The sequence below is a fragment of the Heptranchias perlo genome, chromosome 34 (assembly GCF_035084215.1).
Source record: "Heptranchias perlo isolate sHepPer1 chromosome 34, sHepPer1.hap1, whole genome shotgun sequence".
NCBI classification, from domain to species: domain Eukaryota; kingdom Metazoa; phylum Chordata; class Chondrichthyes; order Hexanchiformes; family Hexanchidae; genus Heptranchias; species Heptranchias perlo.
Genome location: NC_090358.1, coordinates 17048286 through 17073842, shown reverse-complemented (window position 1 = coordinate 17073842; position 25557 = coordinate 17048286). Strand labels below are relative to the sequence as shown.

Here is a 25557-nt window from a genome sequence, read left to right as displayed (position 1 = left end):
GCTAGCAAAAATACTCCTTCAGTTACATAGATAAATATAAAGTTATGACTTCTCGGTGAAAGCTATGGTTCCAGTTCATGGATATTCTTTAATTAGACGGGTACTGTATCTGCAGTGTTAATGACATTTGCCCTGTTTTCTACCAGTCAAGCATTAAGTCACTTTTCTGCCATTTTGGATTTTCTGAATGTCATCTGTCATCTAATTGTCCAGTGATCTTTGAAGCCTACATTTCTCTCAGCACCCTGAAATCGTAACTGTGGGGAGAACACAGAGACCTGTCCAGAACCCTCCCTGTTCACCCCTCCCTGTGTAAAGCACAGGGTAGAGACCTTTAATCAACTTCAAAGGAAATTCCTTGCCGCTGCACAACAAGAGATTCTCACCAGGCAGGTATCAAATCAGCACAGGCCCCGAGGGTAGGACAGGGATGTTATTACAGAAGAACTTCACAGATACAAGACAGGATGAAGATTCACACTAATGAAAGATAGAAGTACTCTAACAATCACTAAATATCACAGCAAGGCACAGAACCCAACATTTGTGATAATGACTGTATTGTGTAGTAGCTGGGCCAACTTATTAATTATTTTATTTTGGGCAATTTCCTATACACAAGTTAGCCATTTGCAGCTAGCAACTGCAGCAATTCAGATAGTTACTTTAATATGACATTCTGTCTGTGTTTTTTAAATTGCATTTTATGTTCAGCATGAGAAACTTATAGAGTTATTTGCTATTATATCAAAAATACTCATTTTGAAAGCTCCGAAGTACATTTAAAGAGTTAAGATATTTTCAATAACCATTACTCATCTATTTTCATCATTTTGTTTCTTCAAAATCCTTTCAGTCCTAACCTAGTATTTTCTGTCACTTTGAAGTTTTAAAATAGAAAGGGGGCTCTGGGTGGGGGTGGGAAAACTATCTGGGTTAATACTCGGTTTATATGGCCGCACTGCAATAAATTTAAACCGCATGCTTGATAGGTAACGTCTTGTTCTTACATTTTACTTTGTTTAGTTTCAGTTTTGGTTAGAAACCTAAAATGTGCATGGTTTTCAGAAATACTTTTCAGAAACCTTTCAGAGGTAATCGCTTGGAGAATTCCATGTGCACTGAAAGAGGATTTAACCATCTGCCCCTTCCGCTGCCCCTGCCCCATCACCTCTGCCCTCCACAAATCCTTGCTGAAGCAATGCTTAGTAAACCAAAGGCAGAGTTGCTTTGCAGGCCTTATTACACGAGGCTTCCTCGCTCCCAACTAACTGCCAATCAATCACAAGCAGGGGCCCAGCTCCACTGGGATTCTTAAGACACATTGTGCATATCACAGGTTTTCCTTCCTTTTCTTCACAGAAAAACATCTGAAGCCCTTTACTGCCTAAATTATCCAATCGCTATGTAAACCAGTCAATGCTTTATTGAACAAAATTCTTTGATAGTGTTTCATGCTTGCACACTTCGAAAACAGCAAGACGTATCTCTTAAGTCTTTCACACAGAAAACAGTAGTATTTTTGCCCATTGAAACTCTACTGCTAATTTGCTCAATTGTTCTGTAACCTGAGAAGCTGAAACACTAAGCAAAGCAACAGAGTAAACAAGAGGTCAGTTGCCAGGTCAGCACAGAACAAAGGTTTCCTCAGAGATGTCAAACGCAATCTCATTATTCTTCTTGCAATAGTGGTATGCCATCCTGCCCATTTCTTGGAGGTTCTTGCTTCAGCAGCTCTCAAAGGAATAGCCTGAAGAAAAATACTGTCTCCTGAACCCAAAAAAGCCAACTAACTACACCCACAAGAAACACATTTTATCTCTTCTGATGACAAACTAGAAATGAACCAAAATGTTTTTTATGCAAGGGAACAGGGTGATATAGTTTAGAAATGACCATTGCAACTGGATAAGTCAACTAGAGTTGTAGTTGGATAAAGAACATAGTTCTCATATCACCCTAGCCACCTATCTTCAAAGCCTTTAAAAGACAGCTTTGCATGCAAATTAACATTATTTACGTATCAATTCATGAGAGATGAGTGTTTCTACAGTTTGACACACAAATTCCTACAATTAAAGTTTAGACTCATGCTTCAATTTGTTTCCTTCTTCACCCCATCTATCAAATAAGCATTAATATCTTGCCACAGAAGAGGGCAATAAAACTAATGCACTAATCAAGAATTCCCTTGGCTCCTTCCTATGCCGTGAAAAGCAGGAAATGGCATAGGTGACACCCAATAAGCCACATTAGGTTGCATCAAAGCAGTTCTACTTGTGTGGCTGCTATTCATTCATTCAAAAATAGCACATGCTTTTACTCTGCCTGGTCTGTTTAATGGAGCCTGTAAGTGATTGTTGGAACAGTTCATACAGTATATAAGCACTACCTATGATTTTCAAAATGTTCATATATATATATATAGCAAAGACAATAAGGTATTCATTCACAAAAGTCTCTACAAAACCATTAAGAAACCAAACCCATTACAAAATTTATTTTCTAGTCTTAACAATGTTTCTTTTAATTTGCTTAACCATTTGATGACCAAGATGTAAGTGGCGAGTTAGATTTTAAGATGCATATATAAATCAAAAATATTCTTAACATTCTACCCATTTCTTGAATTCTACTTCCCAAGAATAACCTCCGCATGCAGAAATTACAATTGGTGAAATTATTTCTGTTTGGATGCTGGAAGTTTTGAAGGATATCTCATCCCTTACAATAACATGTTAAAAACTTAGGACAGCAACTTGCATTTATATAGCACATTTAATGTGGCAAAATGTCCCAAGGTGCTTATGTAAAATTCTTAAGCGAACAATATGCAAAATTTTTGACAGTAAATGATCTAATCTTCATGAATGACTTTTATGTGAAGTTTAGATCAGGCTATACTGTTCATGATAACAACATACAATGTCCCTTCTGCATCTACATAATACAAATTGTGACTCACTTAGCTGAAAATGTAAAATAGAGAAAGTCAAACATGTGATTCACTGAACAGCTCAGTGGTTGAATATGATGGAATATTGTGCCATATAGATCAGGAAGGTCCCAGGTTTGATCCCTGGTCTTCACTGAGTGAACTGATCTCAGGCAGAACAGCAGGAGGGGCACTACAACTAACTTGTGTCTGAGCTTTGGGGGGGGGGGGGGGGGGGGGTGCATAAGTGATAAATCAGATGTCCTGCTCCTAGTCACTACCCAGTGACCTCTGCTGGACAGCATATGCGTGTATGGATGTTGGGTGAGACTCAGCTGTCATGGCTCCACGGTTCAGACAGTTTGCTGACACTGTCTCAGCTCACTAAGAGTGGCCACCTGGGTAAGGTACTGGAGGGCTACAGTGGTTGAGCAATCACACTTGAACACAAGTCACTGTCATTAAAGTAAGGGAAAAGAAAACTTAGGGAACAATTTTTTTTTGGAAGAAAAATTTCAGCTGCTAAAAAAGTGCTGTCGTCAGGTCCACCTTCTATTATAATGCCAATTTATCTAATCTCTAGCACAATCTCAACTGGAGCAGAAATAGAGCACTATAACTGCTTTCAGTGTCTCCGAGTTGGGTGGGAAAATTCAAGCAGGCCTCCAACTCCTAATTGCTGTCCAGCATCCCCAGTCAGAAATGCATGTTTGGACACTGAGTGAGGTAACATCTGCCTTAGTCATCATGCCGTCTGGATCCAAATACTCTGTTGACTCTGGGCAGAATTGGGAGGGTACTTGGCACCCATGAAATTGCACACCAGCATGGAGCTGATGCCTTTAGAAGCAGAGCAGAGGGGAAAAACGAAGGGAAAAATACCATTTTATTTACAATTAATGTTTTTATACTGCATTGTTTTGAAGAGGGTGGGATAGGTTGCTGTTAAGAATCTATAGGAATAGACCAGTTCATGCCTTATATATAAATAAAATAAAGACATACATAGCAGACCAAAACAAAAAATAGGTTGTTTACAAATTAACATTACATAGAACTGGAGCTCAATAAATTTTGAACTTTAAGTTTGGAGAGGCCCTTCCAAAATTTAGATTAATCAATTGTGTGTCAAATGTGATCCATAACCTGTTATTTTTTCAATCCAAGAAAAAGAAAGATACAGGCCAATATCATTTGTTTGCAAATCATGCTAACCTAAACCAGCACATGCACGATGGGTCGAATGGCCTCCTTCTGTACTGTAAGAATCCATGATAAATTTTCTCTCCTTTAACTTCTGACCTGACAGGAAAGAACTTTTCTTCGAGGTTCAAACTGTTCAGTCAGGCAAGTAGATTCTCATTCTCACTATCAGATTGGGTAAATTAGACCAGATTTTTATGCATCAAGTGTTGGATTAAGTTATTACACAACATCGTCCTTAACAATGACAGAACCACTTAGGTATCCAACAAAGTGGAGGGTTGCATCATTCGTACGTGAACTGCTCTAGTCATCATCCTCAATCTTCAATCGAAGAGAAGAGAAGACATTTAGGAACATGGCACATTCAGCAGGTAAGCCTGCTGAATCCCAAATGTACATATATTGAAAAACAGTGGTGACATACAGCAGCTGGAGTTTTACTCTGAAATTGAGAACAGCACAATGAACTTTCCTAATTTCAAAAGCATTTTCTATTTAAGTCCATTTACTGGTTAGTAATGATCACTTTCATTTAGTACCTTACATCGCCGTGAAACAAAAATAGGAAATGCATCATCACACTGCTCACTGTCTCATTATTGCACAATGTTAGACGACAATGACGAACGTACCCAGCCTTTGTATTCACTTTTTCTCTAACTCACGTACAAACAAAACCTCTGCTATCTATAGTTATTCATCAACCAACTTGCTGGAAAGCAGTTTTTAAAAAAAATTAACATCTAATCCCCAGTCTGTGCCGTTAACTAATTAAGCAGTAGGGCAAGGGCTACGGAGGTTAGAGATAGGAAAACTGGCCTGCGTGTTCCCCTCCCCATCGCTATTCAGTAACTGCTGCGGGAAGTTTTTATATTGGGCGAAGACAGAGTGAAGACTTGGCTGTCATGCCCCCAGCATCAAAAGCCTGCCAAATCATCACCAAAATTGTAGAACCATAACCCAGAAAAACAGGGAAGGAAAAAAAATTGGCAGAGGAATGATAAAATTAAGCCAGAAGATATTCTAACAGGACTTCTCACTGTTGTGCTGTAACCAGAACTTAAAAGGTATTTGAGCCACACTGTAAATCAGCTCTAGCCATTATTGTTGAACACCCTAAATAAGCCAAATCAAGCAATACAGTCAAAAAATGTTGCAGGAAAAGAACTTATTGTAGATCATATTTCATCTAGAGCTGCTTGTCATGTTCACTCAAACAAAGGCAGGAGGTTAACTGGTTGGATCTGCCTTTTAATGCTCATTAGGTCCACTGGAAGGAAAAGCCAGCGTCTCTTTCTTCAGCAGCTCATAAGTTTTGCTCGAGTGAAACCTACATCAGAGAGAAAGAAACTATCTGCTGCCACAGCACTTCAGAGCTGACAAATGACACTGCTGATGGATTGTTCCTTAAATCCAAAACCAGTGCTCTCAGCAGCAACATGTCAACCCCCCTGGAAAATGGAAACCAATTGGATAAGCAAGTGGCAGGAAATGGGATCCTCAAAATAAGCAATTTACTTCGACAGTGAATGCTTGCATTTTAAAAAAAAGATTAATACAATGCGCATGCTCAATAGCAACTTTTCCAAAAATACTCAGACAAGTTACATCCAGCAAGTGTTAGTCAATGGAAAGATTTTTTTTTAAAAGTAGCAAAATGAGAAATTAATCATTGACAACTGTCCATTTCTAAACCAGTGAATTAGTAGCATATAGTGTCATTGAGGTTTATTCAGGCTTAACAAAGGGAAAAAAAGGCAACTTGCTTATCTACCATCTGTGAAGATCAATAAAATACATCAGCATTAGTTTGGACACTAAGCAAAACATCAGCTTCATCAATGCTACAAGAAACCACATCTGTGATCATTCAACACGAGTTTCTAAATAAAAACTGTGAAGTGCAATGTAATGACCATGTATAGTAAGTATATCCTCGACTAACATCCACATGGATGATTGTAACAATATTTTATAATCTGGCTATAATCATGAATCAAAGCTTTTTTTAAACTGAAAGAATCATTGGACAGTTTACCGACAGCATTTTCTAACAAGATTTATTTAAGCAATTTATAAATCATATATTCACAGCAATTGGCTTATATTGACTATGGCAAATTTTATTTTTATTACATGTGATTCTTACCAGTGTTTTAAGTATTGCATTCTGTGATTATGTGCCTTAATTATTAAGGTCTTTAGTTTATATTGATTGAACAAGTCAAATTCTGTTTCCATTCTGGACTTTTACTGGTGTTTTGGGGATTCCATTCTGCAATTTTACCTGTTAAAAATGCAAACAGTGGCCTTGATCACGTACTCCCTCCTCTGAAGATGGCAACTCAAGCTAGGTATAGTTCTATGTGCAGAGATGGTTCTCCTGTACTTTGTCCATGTGGCCATTCTTTATGGACAGTGAGTGTCAGTGGGCAATTTGATGATGGGAGCCATCACAGCTGAGCCTGACGCTGGCCTCACCCACATATAAGATTATAACATCCACATAAAAGATTATAATTAGTAATTAGCTACAGGCTAGAACGATGAATCATTTTTTTTTTAAAACTGAAGAGTTACCGAATAGGAACAGGATACTTGGCAGATTTCCTCTGCGGTCCCCCCCCCCCTACCACCTTGGAAACACTAAGGCCAATAATAGCTCACAGATATCCCAGCTGAGATCAACTAAGTCAGCACAGGCCAAGGGTTTAATCTAGCACCTTCTTTGTACAGCTCAGTAACATACCAAATGGTGCATTAAGCCATGATGTCACTGAGGAGTTGGTAAATTAGATTATTAATAAATTAAAACTACAGATTGCTGTAAAACACAAGGGGCATCCTCGCTACTTGGAATCCTAATTACAAAACGGTTGTCATAGCAATGCAAGGTCAATGAAATATACCTTTTTAAACTACCGCAAGTTTAAAAAAAAATACAAATTGCTTTAGACAAGGGCTGGACATCAGTAATGATTTACTGATTTTAATTGTAGTGCTCAACTCATACCAACAAGTTAAGTCATACTTGTCAGCCTTTTTTAATTTTCATATTACACTTCGAACAACTGGTGATAATTCCTATATATTTTATTTCATATTAATGGTCATTCTCCCAGCATCGTTAATTGATTTGATAAACCTAATAGTTTCTGTCAGAGGGGCAGTCCAGTACCTCAAGATTCACCCCTTTCCAGTACATATTCTCACTACAAACAGATTTGAACTAATTCCTCAGTGGACGGAGACCAGAATACTGACTCTTGGCACCCTTCTTTCTTTATGAACACCACAATCTAAAGTCCAGCACATCCACTGCAAAAGCTCAAGATACTGCCTTTTTCTGACTCCAACTGAGTTCATTTTGCAGTGGAATGTAGCCTGATCCTCCACAAATCAGAGCTGACTCAAAAGGGTCATTTTGTCATTTCATATGCAAATAGCCATAAACCTACTGCATGCTGTGATCAAGGGAAATGGAGAGTGGCAAACAGGCAGAAGAGAACACATATACTCCTCACGTATGATCAGGCAGAACTTGTGAACTTCTCTTTCGCGAGTTAATCGACTCCCGTCCAAACCCTGTCTGACCTCAACTACCAACACAGCTAAAATCACTATTATCAGGCACAAACTGCCCCAGAAGGAAGAATTTTGCCCATTAAAGACTTTATAATGACTGCCAAAACATCTTTGTCTTTACGATTAAGAGTTAATTAATAATAGGGTAGGCTGATAATTTTTAAAACTTTAATTTGTTCGCAAAAACAAGCCACAGTTAAGCAGTATCCCTTTTTCTTACTTTAAATGAATGGTTCTCAAAAATGGATTCCTTCAAAAAGGTACTTGAAGGAATGAATATGCTTGTAGAATGAACTAAATTAACCAAAGATAGATGGCGGCGATCGTTTGTTGCTAGGGTGGTTAGCAAAGCCTGCTAGAGTTCACTGACCACTACCAAAAGATAACAAAGCCAATTCTCCTATGAATAGCCTGGTCCCAGAACACAGGGGTCATTGGGTAGCCCCTGCAAAGGCTTTGTGGCAGTTTCTAAGTTTTCAGGTTATTGTGCTGACCATACCATCATTTTAAGATGTCAATGCTTTGCCACAGGGGGAAGGGACTGACTTTCCTTCAGCTCTTTTGTCCAGAAAAAAAAATCATTATTTTTAAAAACCTGGTACCATTCAAAATAAGGACATTTTATTTTTATCAAAAACACAATGTTAAAATTAACTTGTTTTGATCTTTGAGGCATTTATCAGTGTGCACTTTTAGGTTTTGCCTACTTACAGATTATTCACTCACATCCATTATGGTGTAGAAGTAGTTGTCTACAGATCAAATGAATACAATTAGTACTACAGTATTGCAACAGAGGTGCAATAAGGATTTATTTATAAGGTTTAGACCACAATTAGCTTTAATAGCCAGATCAATTACAGAATGAAATATTGTTTTTAGCAAAATAGAAACCTTGTTCTCTCAGCTATCTATTTCATTTTGCCTTAAACATTCTCAGCAGTATTTTCCAGCTTATGTATCAACATCCTCAGCACAACCTCTCCTACAAACATACAAATAGGAAACCTCAACAAAAATTGAAACTAAACTAAGATGACCCTACTTTTTTCAAGTCTAAATGAAATAAATGATATTACTTTTCATGTCAAATATACGAGATCATAGAGAGAAATGCAATATAACATGTGCATTAGTTAGTCTTAAAGTATTTTTCCAAAGAGATTCTCCATTTGTGGGATTGAACTTTGCAAACCAGAAAGTCGGCCTGTCTCTGATGAGTTTGTTAGTTGATCATACCCAAGGCAATGGTAGGCAGCACCCTGGGTAAGCGAGGAGAGGAAAAGTAACAAAAGTTGTCTCTCCCGATTGTTGTCCAGTGACAAAAGTGCACATATGTGGATTTTACACGAGGATGGGATCAGGATCACTTGAGATGTCATAGTCGAATAGCCTATCAGCTCATACATAAAGATTGCCTATTGGGACAGGTACCAGAGGACAGACAGAGCCCATGGGACTGTTTCCAAGCCTTCAAGAGAGATGAGTAGAAAACTAGCAGGATTTTTTTTAAGTTTCCAAAGTGGAGGTCAATTATAGTATTTGGTCAAAATAATTCACATTATGAGCTCCACACTTCCACCCTAATTGACACAATTGTGGTTAATATAATTTTAAGATACATTTTTGTACCACTTGCACCTTAATATAGAAGGATCACAATAACTGCAGCCAGCACATCAGGAACAGATTGTCACTTTAAATAATGGTGGAACCCTGGCCTCATTGTTACTATGAAACAGAATAGAATAAGATAACTTTCATTGGCACAGTGTCCTCCTGCTCTCATTCATCAAACACACTAACCACACACCATTGCGTTTAATCAGTGTATCAAAGTAATTTGATGCTTTGTATGTTTAGAACCAAACAAAAGTTACCACTTAATTAATATTTTTTCTATTAATTCATTAGTAGCCAGATTCCAATATGCAGGAAGCTGATCACTAAAAAGCAGCTTGATAGTCCGATGAATGATTTAACAAAGCTTGACATTTCCAGTTTTTGCCCATGGCTGAATGACATACACAAGCTTTATACATAAAATGATGAATGCCTGTCATTGTGTAGATAAACTCAATGACTGCTATTGAAGTGAAGCAGTGATAACACAAGTTTTAGCCTAGGGGCTATGTTACACTTATTAGGCCAACAATGGAGAGGGTTTTCTGAGCAAAAACCACAATTTAAAAACGGGTACAGTAACTCATCAAATTTTTTGTCTGTTAAGTCAATGTTATGCAGCTCTCAAAAGTATTGGTGACGTAACAATAAATGCTAGATATACAGTTGTTGCCATAATTAACACCCTTTTTACCCCCATCTTCAGATGTCTTACGTTTTTGCCAAAATGTCAGTATTCTAAACGGAAGCAATTTTTCCTGGTGAGGGCAAAAGGTTACACTGATTAAATGTCAATAACCGATCAGGGCTTGCAATTCACAGTAACCTGATAGCCCAAGGCTACAAAAAAATTTAGCTAGACTACTAAATTTTATTTCTTAGGTAGGTATCATCATGGCTACCTTTTCTACTCATAAGGCAACAGATTGCCGTATGACAAAACCCATGCAAAATGCATCAGATTTTTTTTACCTTTTAGCAGATCAACAAGGAGGAGAGAAAATCTGAACAACTTATCTATATAATTCATTGGAGGGCACTACCAAGTTGATGAGGTGATATGTGATAATTAGCCAGACTAGATACAAATGAAAAAATATCTATCCCAAAATGAACAGTCTTTGTCTGTATAGTTTATGGTTAAAATGTGCACACTGATGGGAAAAGGGGATAACGAGGTGACATCAGTCATCACTCGATTATCATTCTTACTGCCAAACAGCAAAATTTAATGGATGCCCACTGGTCCTACACCAACTAAACTGTCCAGCCTTTTTGTGAATTTTTTCATTGCTGGTGAAAATGAATATTTTTCACTCTTTTTAAATGCAGGTTTAATATCCAGGACTCCCATCTAATGCTACAACAAGCATTAGATGCAGGGTAAGCTTCCTAACACAACCTGAATAGACTATATTTACTGCATCAGTTGAAATTTCCATTTCCTGTTCTACCCACTTTCTTGGCCTCTGGGGCAAATTCAGCAGTAAATCTTCAGTCACACACAGGCATAAACTGGGCAGTTACATGCTACAGACTTGCACCTATAGAAGCTGGGTTGAGACTGCCCAAATTCATTTGACTGACCATTTTTGGCCATCAGAGGCAGGAGACTTTCATCCCATTAGTCTAGGCTGGATGCAAATCCAGGTCCCAGAGGTGAAAGGTCCCATATGTTGGCTCACTGTTTATTACAGGCTGGATTCCAAAATAAAACCAACCCATTCCTCAAACGAGTTTTCAATCTTCCCCTCTCTTGTCTTTGAAGCACTGGATTTCGCTCCAGCACATTTGTGCAGATAACAGCAGCCCTCTGGTACCTTGCCCAAATGCCCATCCTTTATGTAACAGCCTGTACAGCAAATGTCAGCACACTATTTGCCAGGAGGCTTTTAGAGCCACTGTCCCCATCCAAATTTCACCCAAGGGGAACCCTAGCTAACTTTTCCCCTCCCTAGTCCACGGCAGTGAGGGCAACTGCAGTACCCAAACTGTCAGCTAACTTAATACAACTATGGACTGAACCAGTAATCAGGCACAGCACCCACCCACTCATGTGAAGTTTTCTAGCTGAATTATTCACACTGAATACGACTTATGGGGTTGAACTCATACCAGCTGGTCGCAGCACAGCTTTAGCAACACAAGTCCCTGTTCATTTAATTGATTTAGCATTATTCTATTACACATAGAACCCAATTAAGCTAGAATAATGTACACTTTCTAAGCACATTATTTTATACATATATATATATTTTAGAAAGTTCTATAAAAGGTCCTTCTCCCTCAAAAGGTTAAATCAATCCATAAATACACTGCAAGGCTAAAACTGGTTTCTAAAACTGAATATTTCAAGCTTTCCAGAATTAATTTTCTTTCTGGATATATTGTGTGAGCCAGCAGAAACAATAGGTTCATTTTTTGTTACATTTTTAAAAAACTTGTAGAAAACCATTTGTAAATGACACTGCTTTGAGTAGTCAACATTAATCTCCCTTCAGGCACAGTGTTTTGTTATGCTCTCAATGGAAAAGTGAAAATTTTTCTGGAGGATACCAAAATATTCTGAGCCAAAACTAGTCTAGGAAATGGTCATAAATGGTTTTGTTATTACCCTAAACAAATCCTGTTTAAAAAGGGTAATCTTAATATTTCCACATTAAGCACTGCAAGTGATTATAAAGAATGCAGCTAAAAAGAAATGTTTTTTTAAACTGAAAACATTACTCGAGAGGGGAATACCTTTAGTATAAAAGGGCAACTCCTCCTCCAGGTTAGGTTTTTTAAAAAAGTTAACTTCTGCACTTCCTCACCCTAGCTGAAACCCCCCCCCCTTTTAACAAGATGCTCACCTATGGGACGAGTCAATGAACAACACTACAGAAATAACACTGATCAGCATCTTTTCTAGGTCTCAATGCTAAAACAGAGGTGGTTAAGACAAGAAACTTCAGTACCATTTACTGAGGATCCATAGCAGATGTTAGCTGAGCCACTTGTTTATCTACATTTGAGGGAAGGGTCAGTGGAAGAGGTAGGATTGCACTGAAGGTATTCCCCAACATGGACAGTGTTCTTTAAAGCTGCAGTGTTCTTTTTCCGGGATAGTCCACAAATCTGGAAACATTGGGGGACTGGTGATGCAGGGAGTTTAGGCATGGGCTTTTTACCTCTGTGATGTGGGTTCAAATCCAATGAAATTGATGCAATGAAGGACTCCTCCATCTGCTGGCTACAAGGTCCAAAATGAAATGACTGAGCAATTTCAATCCCTTTCATGGTTGGCATGGAAAAATGTAACACTGATGAAGTAAAGGCTGCTCTTTTGAAGTTGAGGCAGAACAGAACAGTGGTGCTGAAACTGGGATGTGCCCTCCTCTTGCAGCATAAGGCCTGCCCAGGTGCTCACCTTTTCAAACCTCATGATACTGTTTTCAAATCCTGAAAACTGCAATTGCAATTTAGAGAACCAGAGGAAAGCAGATTAATCATAGCTATGAAGAACTACACAGTCACAGCAACTTAGAAATCCAGCAAAGAAAAATCAAACTGCTGCAAGCAACATGTTAGCAAATTGAACCAAACAGGTGAATTCTAGCTCGTTGATTCTATAAAGGAACCAGTATTTTTCTAGACAACATGTTTCATGTAAGGCACAACGTATATATGCCTAACACTATAATCATGTAAGATGACATAAAGCAGCAAATCAATAAAAACTAACAGGGGAAAATATGCTTGTGGTTGGTGAACATGTTTTGCTCTTTCCCCTCTCCTCTTCCACAAACAACAGGAGGGGGAAAAGTTTGGCATCTTCCAATAAGCACCCTACTGTCCAAAAGGAGATCAATCAGATTTGTTATTACAACAAGCAGGTGCTGCTGGCTCATCTTCACGTTTAATCTAATATCCCATTTACACGGCAGCTGCTAATTCGGTTTGGAGCACATACACACAGCTGTTTTGAATTAAAATACATCACATACACAGCAGCAATTTGTTTACCCTGCTTTGTAAAACAGTCCAAAAATCAATCAGCACCTTGTGCTGCCAGTTTCAAATCAGTTCAGAGTTAAAATTATTCAACTTATGTCAACAATTTGATTCAAAACAGCCATCATTTTACTGCCCTCTTACATAATATTGCATTTACATCAGCACCAACTGGAGTGGGTCACACAATGGAGCATAACACACTTAAACTAGTGTAAATGATCAAATTCAATTCCAATTCCACACAATAGATCACAAACCTTTTAATGAGACAAAGCAATTAACTCGACGTAGCTAGAAAGTGCTGATTTTATTTGGTAATTTCTTCCCCCCACCCCAAAACTATATACCAACCTGATCTAGGTTGCTTCTGACTCAACTTGATTAAACCTGAGGATTCTCCATTCAGACTGGAATTGGGTCACAGCAGAACTGAAAGTAGCTGGAAGCTTTGCCAGGGGGTTGTGAGCAACCACTAGATAGGAGACCTCAATTTTTGTTGTGACATCATAAAGAGACAAGTTCCCAACCTGGGCCCCACTTGTAAACGTGACAATCTAGGTTCTCCAACATAAGCAAATTCAAATCACTTCCCGTAAGCATTCTAGCAATCTTAACACATCTACCAATCCACAAACAACTGAGTGACATCAAGAAGTGCATCTGAACAAGACATTCTTTGCAATCTACCACCAGAACAACATTTTTAGGAAATGAAATACTAACTTTTAAGTCCATTGAAAATGATTGGGCAGAAATCTAGGTCATTGTATTTTTTAGGTGAATTTTGTGTCCATCATGATAAGCGATATCAGTAAAAAGCAACAAACCAATGTCAATTTTTGGAACCCAGCATTGCCACTAAGCTGTCCCAGCTTATACATACACTAGGTGCCAGGTGCAAATTACAGTTCTGGCTACTCTGCTTCAATTGTACACTTCAACCGAAACACTAGCAAACTGGAACCTCCTGTATTATTGATGGTTTTTCTCTATCCACAGGGTCTCCCTAAATAAGAATGTCAGTTTTACTGCCAAGTTGTACCAAAATTTGAACCATTTTGTATTGTATACCAGCCTCCACAATGAACTGGGTTGCAACTGCCCCAAACTCATTTCATGTGCAACACTTACAGTTGGACAGATAGCATGTTTCAATCCCAACAATTTGGGCTTGATTCCAAATCACATGCCATAATCCACTATGCCACCCACTCTGGAACCAGTTCAGAGATCATCAAAAATCCATTTCCAAACTGCACCTTTCCAAGCTTGTTCTTGAATTGGCCGAAATGGGTAGTAAATGATCTGGCCAGTATCCACCTGCTTTGTAATGAAAGACAAGTACCTTTATAAAACACTAGAGCATTGTGTCCAATTCCTGGCACCGCACCTTAGGAAAGATGTGAAGGCCTTAGAGAGGGTGCAGAAAAGATTTACTAGAATGATTCCAGGGATGAGGGTAGTTAGTTACATGGATAGACTGGAGAAGCTAGGAGTTGTTCTCCTTGGAACAGAGAAGGTTGAGAGGAGATTTGACAGAGGTATTCAAAATCATGAAGGGTCTAGACAGAGTGAAACTGTTCCCATTGGTGGAAGGGTCAAGAACCAAAGGACACAGATTTAAGGTGAATGGCAAAAGAAGAGGGAAAACGTTTTTATGTAGCAAGATTGGGGTCTGGCACTGCCAGAGGGGTGTTGGAGGCAGATTCAATCACAGCTTTCAATAGGGAACATAAGAAATAGGAGCAGGAGTAAGCCATACTGCCCCTCCAGCCTGCTCGGCCATTCAATCAAATCATGGCTGATCTTCAACCTCAACTCCACTTTCCTGCCCGATCCCCATATCCCTTGACTCCCCTAGAGACCAAAAATTTATCCATCTCAGTCTTGAACATATTCAATTACTCAGCACCCACAACCTTCTGGGGTAGAGAATTCCAAAGACTCACAACCCTCTGAGTGAAGAAATGCTTCCTCATCTCAGTCTTAAATGGCCAACTCCTTATCCTGCGACTATGCCCTCTAGTTCTAGACTCTCCAGACAGTGGATACTGGTTAAGTACTTGAAAGGAAAAAAATTTGCAGAGCTATGGGGATAGGGCAGGGGAGTGGGACGAGTTGGATTGCTTTTGCAAAGAGCCAGCACGGATTTGATGGGCCGAATGGCCTCCTTCAGTAATGTAACCTTTCTGTGATTCTAAGTAAGTTCTGGAAGTTGTGCCCCAGAATGTATCACACATATGACATCACTGCAATGCAGAATGTGTATTCAGAAAACATGTTTTATTTTAATTTTAGGGTGTGTATATTTACTAGTCCAGAATACATCATGCACTAATACATACATATTACTTCACTGCATTCTAAGAGATATATTCTAGACTAATGCAAGCCACTATCCCAAAATTTAAAAAAAAATTCAGGCCTAATGTACTGCTTCCAGAACAGTATGTGCGCACCAGAAGCAAATACCCAAAAGTATAAATCCCTTCATAACTATTTTGAAATCTGACAGCATTTTAATTGGATCATGAATTACAATTGTATGATGTTAATACAACAAGCAATTCCAAGTGCATCATGATTTAAAAGTAAATCCCTACTTTATGGCAAATAATGGATCCTTTAATAACATTATGGTCTACTTAAAATTACGAATATACCTTCAATTTTTATCTCCTTATATTTTTCCCCACCAATTTCCTTCCCCTCCTTCTGAAGTCATTCTTTTCTGGGGTACGGTATCACAGCTGTTGGACACCCTCTGGTATCTCACCCTAATGGCCATTTTTCAAGTATGACCCTAGACAATGAGTGTCACCGGACTATTTGATTCAGGGGACATCACAGCAATGCCACCCACATACTTCCACCAAAAGTTGCTAGATATTGATCAGGAATGGAAACCCTGACTGATTCTTCCTCCCCTAACCTAGATAAGTCAACTGTAGCAATCCCTACTGCCTCCTGACTGATCTCCACCAACTCAGCACAGAAGGAGTGTCAAATGTGGGATCTGCTCAGTCTGCATCGGTCACTCGCTTAACCAGCTGAGTCACTGGGGAGTTAGATCTCCTCATATTTTAAATGGAACATATTTGAATGCATTCAATCTCAGAATGTGGTTCATGTTACTTGTTCAGCTCAAGATATCATCAGGGAACAGTCCATATTCCAACCACGTAACTCCCTCAATGGTTTCATGGGTAAATGTAAAAAGTCCCATTCCTGGTCTGTGCTGAGTTAGCTGATTTCAGGCAGGGAAGTGGTAGGGACATAACCCTCATGCCCCCTGAACTGGGGACGGGGGTGCGGAAGAACAAAAAGGATCAGCTGGGATTCCTGCACATGTCCACAATCCAATGACTGGATCAAGCTCGGCTGTTATGTCCCATAGTCAAATAGCCTGGAAGCATTCACTGTCTAGGTACAGGCACAAAAAATGGCCACTTGGGTGAGGTAATGTAGGGCTGCCAACATGCATGAAACAGTACCCCAGCATGAGAAATCACCTTCAGCTGAGGGGAAAAAACAGGAGCCTAGCTTTTGCAATAAAACGTAAGATGTGGTATAAATTTAGTATATCGATCCAATATGGAACCCAATTAGATGCCTGAATTTGATCAGAGATTTATTTTCTTCTTTAGAAGGAATGTAAACTAAAATGTAAAGTTCAAACATTCTGATAACCAATCAAATGAAAGTTTTATTATAATAAGCATAAGTTTTCTACATAGTTCTTAACCCCTTCAAAGTGAGTTTAAAACAGACACCTTTCACAACACGGTAAAAGGTAATTTGATTACACCAGTGAATACATGAGGTTATGGGCTGCAGCAAGTATGCAGATAAAACAAAAAGACCATTAGGATGTGCTGCATAAGCAGCTCCTTCAGGGAGAATCCTGGATTACCCAGTGTTGAATGCTTCTGTGTTGAAAATCCCCTCTACACACTGGGGACCAGGCAACTGCTTTCTTTATCCTATGTTACAATAGCATGGATGTGTCAAAAATTCTCTTCTTACACATTCAAGGGGCTGAGCAATTTGGGAAACAGATTTAAGCTGGGGGAAAAGCAATGTAAATACCTGTCATTCAAATGTCCAACTTTTTACAAGAAAGAAATTAATGTAAAATGTAAAGTGTCTGAGTTTTACTTCAAACATTGTCTCTCCTAAATCCTTAAAAAGGTAATTTGTGTCCCAATTCCTACTACTAGGTTTTTTTCCAGTTCCTCTTTAATCATCACCTTGATTGTCCTGCACGTAATCAATAGGTCCAGCTGTTAAATTATGGAGACCTTAGAATCCCTGCACAAACAGAACCAAAGAAAAAGGATCCCTTTTATTTAGGATAATCAGAGCAGACAAAGAGACCAGAATGAATTCTTTTCACCGACCCCTTGGAGTATTAAGAGTGTAAAACAATTGCAGGACCAGAACTATCCTGCGCTTCAGCGAGTTGCCTTGCAATAAAGCACTGCAATTTAGACACTTAAGTCACACAGGGAACTTTTGGCAGGATGCTGAATAACAAGAAAAGGTGGCAATGTGGTCAGGAGATACAGTCCCATCCCCATCACCCACTTCGCCCACTCTGCATTTCTCAGGTACTTGCAAATTTCATGGGCTTCTGGATAGAACTTCCAGTAAAGAGGTAAAGCTGGCCTGTAAAAACCCAGAGACAGCTTTATCACCTACAGTTTTAACATAAAAGATTGCCCAAACCATAACCTATAGGATTGCTGGTAATAGCAATACATGAAAATAGATGCTAAATAATTCAGTGATGACTACAATGGAATGAAGAGTAACTAAATGCTTTAATGTGAGTTTGATGCTGAGCATTTCAGCATCCACAGGTAAAGGAAATGGGGAACACAGTTTTTCACACAAGACCATTCTGATTAAGGCAGTTTTCCCATACATTATATGCAAATTTACAGATCTATATGGCAATACCCATACCCACAGGTTGTAAAGATATTCATGCAGCACATAGACAAGTGTTATCAAAACTGGTGCAAGCGAAGCAGAAATGTACAAAGCTGTAGCATTAAGCTAATGCACATACACTAGTAGTTTATGCTTTGTAAATAGTAAAATGTGTTGAATCTTTATGCGTGAAAAATGTTGAAGACTACTCTAACAGTTTATCTCCAAAATAGATTAATTAATTAATCCTGACACCATCAACTTTATTTAATCAAAGAAAAAGATTATCTCAACAGGAACATGTCAAAATGATTCCATCATAGGAGAAAACTGAATTAAACACGGGCTGGTTTTTAAAAAGTGAAGACCTCTTCAGAGGATTGTCAAATAAAAAAGATAACTTTGTTTAAGTTTCTGGTTTTACAAATCAAAACTTCAGTTGTAATTATATCCAAATATTTTCCATATTTGAAAACTATAATTCTAAAGAGGAGTGTTGAGACAACTCAAAGTCCACAATTTTCAGTTTGTATTCTACAAAGGCGTAAAGTCATTTTCTTCACCAGGAGTACAACTGCAAGTTTGCATTTATTGTTTGCACCCTATACACAGTGCATAAGTTTGGGAACTGGCTAACGTGTAGGTTTAACTTAATTTCCTGGAGTTGAAAAAAATGCTAGCATCCTCTCAAGTCACAGTCAGAATTATTTAAAAGAAAAATGAAATCCTTCCTTACTCTGAACATATTCCTTATCAGTAGCAAAGGACTTTTCACTTGTGATCTTACTCAGACCTGAAGCAACCCATATGGGCCTTCAATTGTTTAGTTAGCATTTTCCCCAGCAGGGTGCCACACAAAGAACACAGCAGCAGTGAAAAGAACTTCCTATTGTCTCCTAGTTACAACAAGATAAAAAAAATCTATTAAATGTACAGTCCTTTCTTTACATCTCTAATAATTTCCTAATCACTAGCCCTCAAAGTTACTTTAAGGGAATTCAAGAAAGCAAAATTAGCTAAATTCCTCTATGCATGGATGAACAGCAGAAAACAGGGCCTTAAGGGCTTCAGAGCTAGAAACTGTCCCTAAAGACCTGCTGTGATGTCCTTATGTGATAAGGCTCCACAGTAACACTAAAGGCAAGGCATACGAATCCCTGCATTCCTTAAGAACAATTCCTGGCAATCACGAACTTTGTGGAGGAACAACATGAAAGCTATGGACAATGAATAAGGGTCATCTGCTCTTTATCACAGGGCTAAACCTCATCCTGCATAGCCTCTAACCTTTTAACCCAAAGAATTCTTAATTTGCACATGAATAATCAATTTCTCGACCATGGTGCAAGTATCAGCTTCTAGTTTCTAACTTTGGAATCAGTGACACCTCCCTGTGTGTTCAGGTCTAACACTTCTTGGATGGATTAAATCAGAGTTTTAAATATTATACCAGACGTTACACATCTGTGATAAAGGATAATCTCACTGGCGATTGCTTTAAAAAAAAGTGTACTTAAAGAACATTCCTGTACCTCACTGCCAACTCTGGCTCAGAATGCATTTTATTTTTCAAACTAAAAATAACTTTTCACTGCTTGCTTTAAATGTTTTGTGTATGACTGCAGACTTGAAGATAGTACTAAACTAATACCAGGAGCATGCCTGAAAATACAGGTCTAAGCATCAATATATTGTAATATTTGTGACAATGGTACTGATTTATCATCTAACATAAACTAATTGCAAAATATAATAATTGCCATATACACTAGTTAAAATACTTGATAAACTGACATACATATTAATTTCAAAAATGTGATGAAGCCTTTTATTTAAAAAAACTTTAGCCTGAACAGTGAAAGTAATAGTTATATTTGAAAAATTAATAGCATCCTGCAGTATTATGATCAATAAATATTGTGGTAAGCTTATTTTCCCCCTCCAATACTCTCCTGGTGATTCTGGGGTAGGGTTCCATGGGTGCTAACAACCCTTCTGCACCTCAATGAAGTGGCCAATCTTCATGTAAGAGCCTAACAGAGTTTGTAGGGCATAACAACCAACCCGATCATGTCCTCAACCTTTCCACCAGGATTTCTAGACACCCTAGCTGGTAACCTCACTGAGATCAGCTAACTCAGCTCGACCAGGGATCAAACCTGGGGTTTTCCTGCTCTACGTGACAGTATTTAGCCACTTGAAGTTTGATAGACTTTTAGGAGTACGATCAGAAAATGCCACAACGCATCATTACCTTTAAACTCATAAGTGACAATAGCTTGTAATAGGTGTCTCTGTTGCTAATATAATTATCCAATTATATCAGCAACAGAGAAATTACTCTCAAGTCCCAGATAACTAACAAGTGCTACAGCTGACATTCAAGTGTTTGAAATTTCAAAAGGAATAAAACCTTCATTATTTTAGGACAGATTTTACCCCAGTCTAATAAATGTGTGCCAGAAATAAGCTCACATAACTAAAATGTTCAATGTAATGAACTTATACTGAATGAGGCTGATACACAGCTTCAGAAGTCTTTGTATGGCCATGTTCCCATTACTCTCCCTGTATCCAAGCAATTTCTGCCTTTAGATTTTTACCACAAAAGTATCACTGAATACTGGTGTTGGCGATAACACCACACGACTGGAAACAATGAATGTAATCTACTTACAATGGATCAAAGTATTGCATCACAGCCCTGAACAATGACTGTGTGTCATGCTTACAAATTACCATTTTGGGTCTATTTCCTAAAAATATACATCTTTCAGTATCTTATAGAGTCTAATAGAGCACATTGAATGTTTGACTGAGATGAAGCAGCTATATAGAAGGGAATGGAAAACTGCTTTGAAAATATGCAGGCAAACTTGAATGCTATCAACATGAAAGGATGCAATATGTAAAATAATTTTTGGACAGAATTAAGATCCAATCATTTTTAATTCCCTGATCATCTCGGGGAGGTGGAGGAAAGTTTCACTGTTCACTATTAATAGCAAATTTCTAAATGCATCCTTTACACACACATTTACAACTTTATTAGAAATAGTGAATAGCAGAAATCGTTCCCCCCTCCCATCTGTTGATACTGTGTTGGCAAACATCAGATCATAAATACAGATGTGTGTAAGTATAATGTACACAGTAGGTTTCACAATAGCTCACTCAGGGTGATCTTAATTAGCAAACTCCAAAAAAAATCCTTTGGTCTTACCTAAGTGAAGAGTCTAGATTCCTACTATTTTGAACTATGGTTTGCTAAATATGACTTTTATCTTGGGAAAACTTGCCAGGTTAAATGTATCAAAACAAAGAAGTACTTACTGGCCACAGTGAGATGGGATTTCTGGCTCAGAATGGCCCCATACTTGTTTTGAGCCAAACATTCATAGTAGCCTTCGTCGGATCGCTCTCCTCTACGATGTTCAACCTCAGTGATGTAAAGAGATCCATTGGATAAAACATATGTCCGCTCACTATCCACCAATTTCAGTCCATTTTTCAGCCACACAATGGTAATTGGAAGTTCTCCATGAGCCTGGCAATCAAGAACCACAGGGTCTTTCCGTAGAGCAATGACATCCTGGGGCTCCCTCATGAAAAAAAGCTCAGTGAAGCACCAAATACCTGGAAAACACAATACAAATAATTTCAATGCTAACAAGGCCTTGAATATTCATTTTTCTTTTTAAAAACATCATAAAGTCTTTAATAAATAAACCAATTTTTTCCATACCTGGTGACAAATTGATCATACAGGTGCATGAAGACTGCAAGAGACAGCTAAAGCGATGCAAATTGTTGAGGAGTGTTATGCTAAATGATGTATAATTACTACAGACAAATATTAGGATTCTTTCTTTTGCATCAATCTGTGTGGTTTGAAGATGAATTTGGAATTCCCAGTGATCACAGAAGCGTTGATTAAACATTCCAAAATTTGTTTAGGAATACTTCACATTTGTTACTCCTGATTCTGATGTAAAAATGTCAGGGTGAAAGCTTCAATTCAATGGATCCTCAGTCCAAACCTCTGAGAATCTGTTATTGTCTGTCCTTATCCTCACTCTCCTAGTTTCTCCAGTTGTGAAACATGTTGCCCAGGATTTTAGTCTTATCTACTATAATGGTAAGAAATGGCCATTAGCTGCAACCAGTGCATCCTAATCTGCAGTCTATAATCTCAATTTGTACTTCAGGAAAAACTTCTATCACCATCTTAACCCTGATAGAAACCCATACTCCAATACTCTCAAAACTCACTTGCTGAATAATGTTCCTCTTGACTACATTCCTGGCAACAAATTCAAAGATTCACTATAATTAGACCTAAAAGTTTTGAAGCCTGCCTACATTATACAAGTGGCACACGTTTTCAGAGTTTCTCCCCCCACCCAAAAAAAAATAAATGAAAGTCAGTTAATGGGATTAATTTGAGGATTCAAGTTACTTTTGCCTTATCAAAACATGGATTTGTTTTTTGTCCTATGAATAAAGTGACACACGGCCTCTTGTACTATAACAAGTTTTATAAACTAGATACTTGTTCATATTGTTGCAGCATCGTTCATTGGCATCAACGATACACGCTTCAGTTCTCAAGAAGTCTTCCAAGATCCAGAAAGTCACCAAGATCAAAGGGTAAAAATCCGATTTTTTAAAAACTTCAAATTTGGGAACCAAAATTCTGTAAAATCATCAAAAGAAATTTCGGAAGGGGGAGCGAAGAATTATCTCATCAAACATATCAATGTGTGGTGCTATATTTAGAAAGCAATCAAAACTACAGTGCCTTGCTGTGCAGGGAAAAAAACTTATAAGACTGGATAGCACCATGTGCTGAATCTCTAAATCTACAGCAGTTACAAGAGGGAAAAAACTAATCCAAGAGTACTAATTAATTCAAACAAATCGAGGAACTACTACACCGAAGTATCGGTGTTAAAATCACTGCAGGGGCGCATTACAATGGTGGTAACCTTTTATTGAGCTTTTATACGGAGCAGAAAACTCAATTAAGATCCGAATTAAAAGGAGAGCACTCTTGTAAAAGCGTGTTATTATTTTGATTCTAAACACCATGTCGATAGAAAGACGTGCTCCAATCTGAAGTTGCAACTGGTTGCCATACAGAGCGGACTTCGCACAAGATGTTTGCTAATTTTACAAGCTTGTCAAAAAGGAGCCTGAACAGGCGAAGTCGTAAAAGTCTGATTTTACGAGAAATCATTAGCAACAGGCTGCCCGTGTGTATCAATAAGCTCTCGCCGCCTTTCCTTTTTTTAGTTTTGAACTCTTTCTTCTTGCCTGAACTCGACGAACCACGTGTAGAGAACTGACTGCTTCTAGTTTGGACACTCATATCTCGCTTGACCACAAACAACCACCAAGAACAGCCATCCCTACAAAAGAACGTATCTCTAGCTGATAATATGACTTGAAAGGCTTTCAAACATTGCTTGAGCCTGACAATCAACTCAAGTTTGTTGAATGATTGGGTAATATGCGTGTGAACGGGCAATACCATTCATTTTCATTAAACCTGTAGGCTGTTTCAGACTGTTTTAAAAAGCTTCGATATTGTGACTCAGTCTCTTTTAGTTGTTAATATAACGCGCCGTTTGGGAGAACTGACAGTGTGAGGCTTCAGCTGCAGTCTTTAGTCAGTCTAACTTTATTCATAGAGATCGATGTGCATGTCTAGGGGGTCCCAGGGAAAAAATCCCGAGATGTAACGTATTTTTAATTTGTCGTATATTTGTCAGTATTATGGTGACAGCAGTGGGGATCGGTAAGAGGTCCCGAGTGAATTTGCTGTACGTGATCGAGAAGAGCTCTCATCAATTGATCAATTCTCTCCATCAATACAAATCTGTACAGATTCTCTCTCTCTCCCTCTCTCTTCCTTCCTTCCTCCTCCCCCCGACTTGAATTAATCAGTTCAGGTTCTGGGATGCAAATGAATCCTTCCGTTAGGGACAATGTAACGCGACAGGAGATCGCACCAACACTCTTGAAAGGGGAAAAAAAACTTAGCCGTTTATACAAACAATTCCTCGTGATTTCAAAAGAAAACTCGTTAAGACGCCTAAGTACTCTTTAAAACAAAAACGTATATTATAGCTAGCAACAGATTAATCCAACTGACGTTTGGCATCAATTTAAAGCGACCGTGTAAAGGACCCTCAACAATGTTTACAAATACGAGTGGCGTGCTCCGCATCAATAAAAGTCACCTCGCTAATTCTCCGCGGTTGGGATCAATTCACGATGAAATTTTTTAAAAAATCCAAAGCACTGAATGGTTTATTGGACAAATAAACAGTCCTAAGGAAGAGGAGTCAGCGTGGCCAGCGACCCCACGCTGTGCTGGGGAGAGGGGGGGGGGGGGGAATTCGCTCTTATCTCACAAAGTGAATGGGAGAAATAAATAAATGCACGTGGGTCAGGAGCGGCGCCGATACATTTTGTAGCGAGAAACATTGTAACGAGAAACGTTCTGCGACTCAACTTTTTTGCAACAATGTAACCAAAGCGACGCTGAGCTCCGAAGGTGTGCATGACCGCGGTGGACAATACAAAAGCTCGTCTGTGCGGACACTGCCGGCCATTAAGTGGCTGCAGAGATGAGTAAACCCCCCTCCTCCTCCTCCTCCTCCTCTGAGTAGCCCGCGAACACATTTTACACCAACAACGAACCACTTTTCCCCCCCACCCCCCGTTACTTCCCGGGAACCGACCTCTGCGATCGGTAGCTGGGATGTTTTGGAGAAGCAGCTCGCTCTAGAGCCCAGGGCAGTGGCCCGGGTACAATGGACTCGAGAGAGAGAGAGAGAGGCCGGAGACAGGGGAAAGGACACTGCACTGGTCACTTCGACACTGCGTGAACATCAAAGCTCTTCTTCATCCAAAATCACAAACATCACTCACCTGAAATAGGAAGCAGCAAAGCCACCAGCGCAGTCCCACCACAAGCTCCCCGTTTAAAAATCGCCATTTAATCCACACTTTCTTTTCTCATGCTAGACCCTAACACTTAAACTCTTCTCCCTGCCTCTAATCTGCGGCAGCTCGGGCGCCTCTGCCTTCACTCACTGGGGACTCATTGCAGGCAGCGCACACACATGCGTAGCAGTGCTTCGACCAGCCGTAGCACGGGACTCGGCGGCTGCATCCGCAGCAGCGGCGTGCGCACTACTTTGCCGAGCCGCCAAACCTCCAGGTAGGTAACAGGGATGGGAGCGCATCAGCAATGGGAGCAGCTTTGC

At 39.0% G+C, this 25557-nt stretch overlaps 1 protein-coding gene across 1 annotated transcript in view; it reads right to left on the bottom strand.

Annotated features, from left to right (window-relative positions):
• Window positions 1-25286, bottom strand: part of LOC137301627 (protogenin-like) — a 109797-nt gene extending 84511 nt beyond the window's left edge. The window contains exons 1-2 of the mRNA XM_067971172.1: window positions 25220-25286; window positions 21614-21916 (exon numbers count right to left, since the gene is read on the bottom strand). Coding sequence (XP_067827273.1) covers window positions 21614-21916; window positions 25220-25286 — 370 coding nt within the window. The remainder of the gene's footprint in view (window positions 1-21613; window positions 21917-25219) is intronic.
• Window positions 25287-25557: the final 271 nt, after the last annotated feature.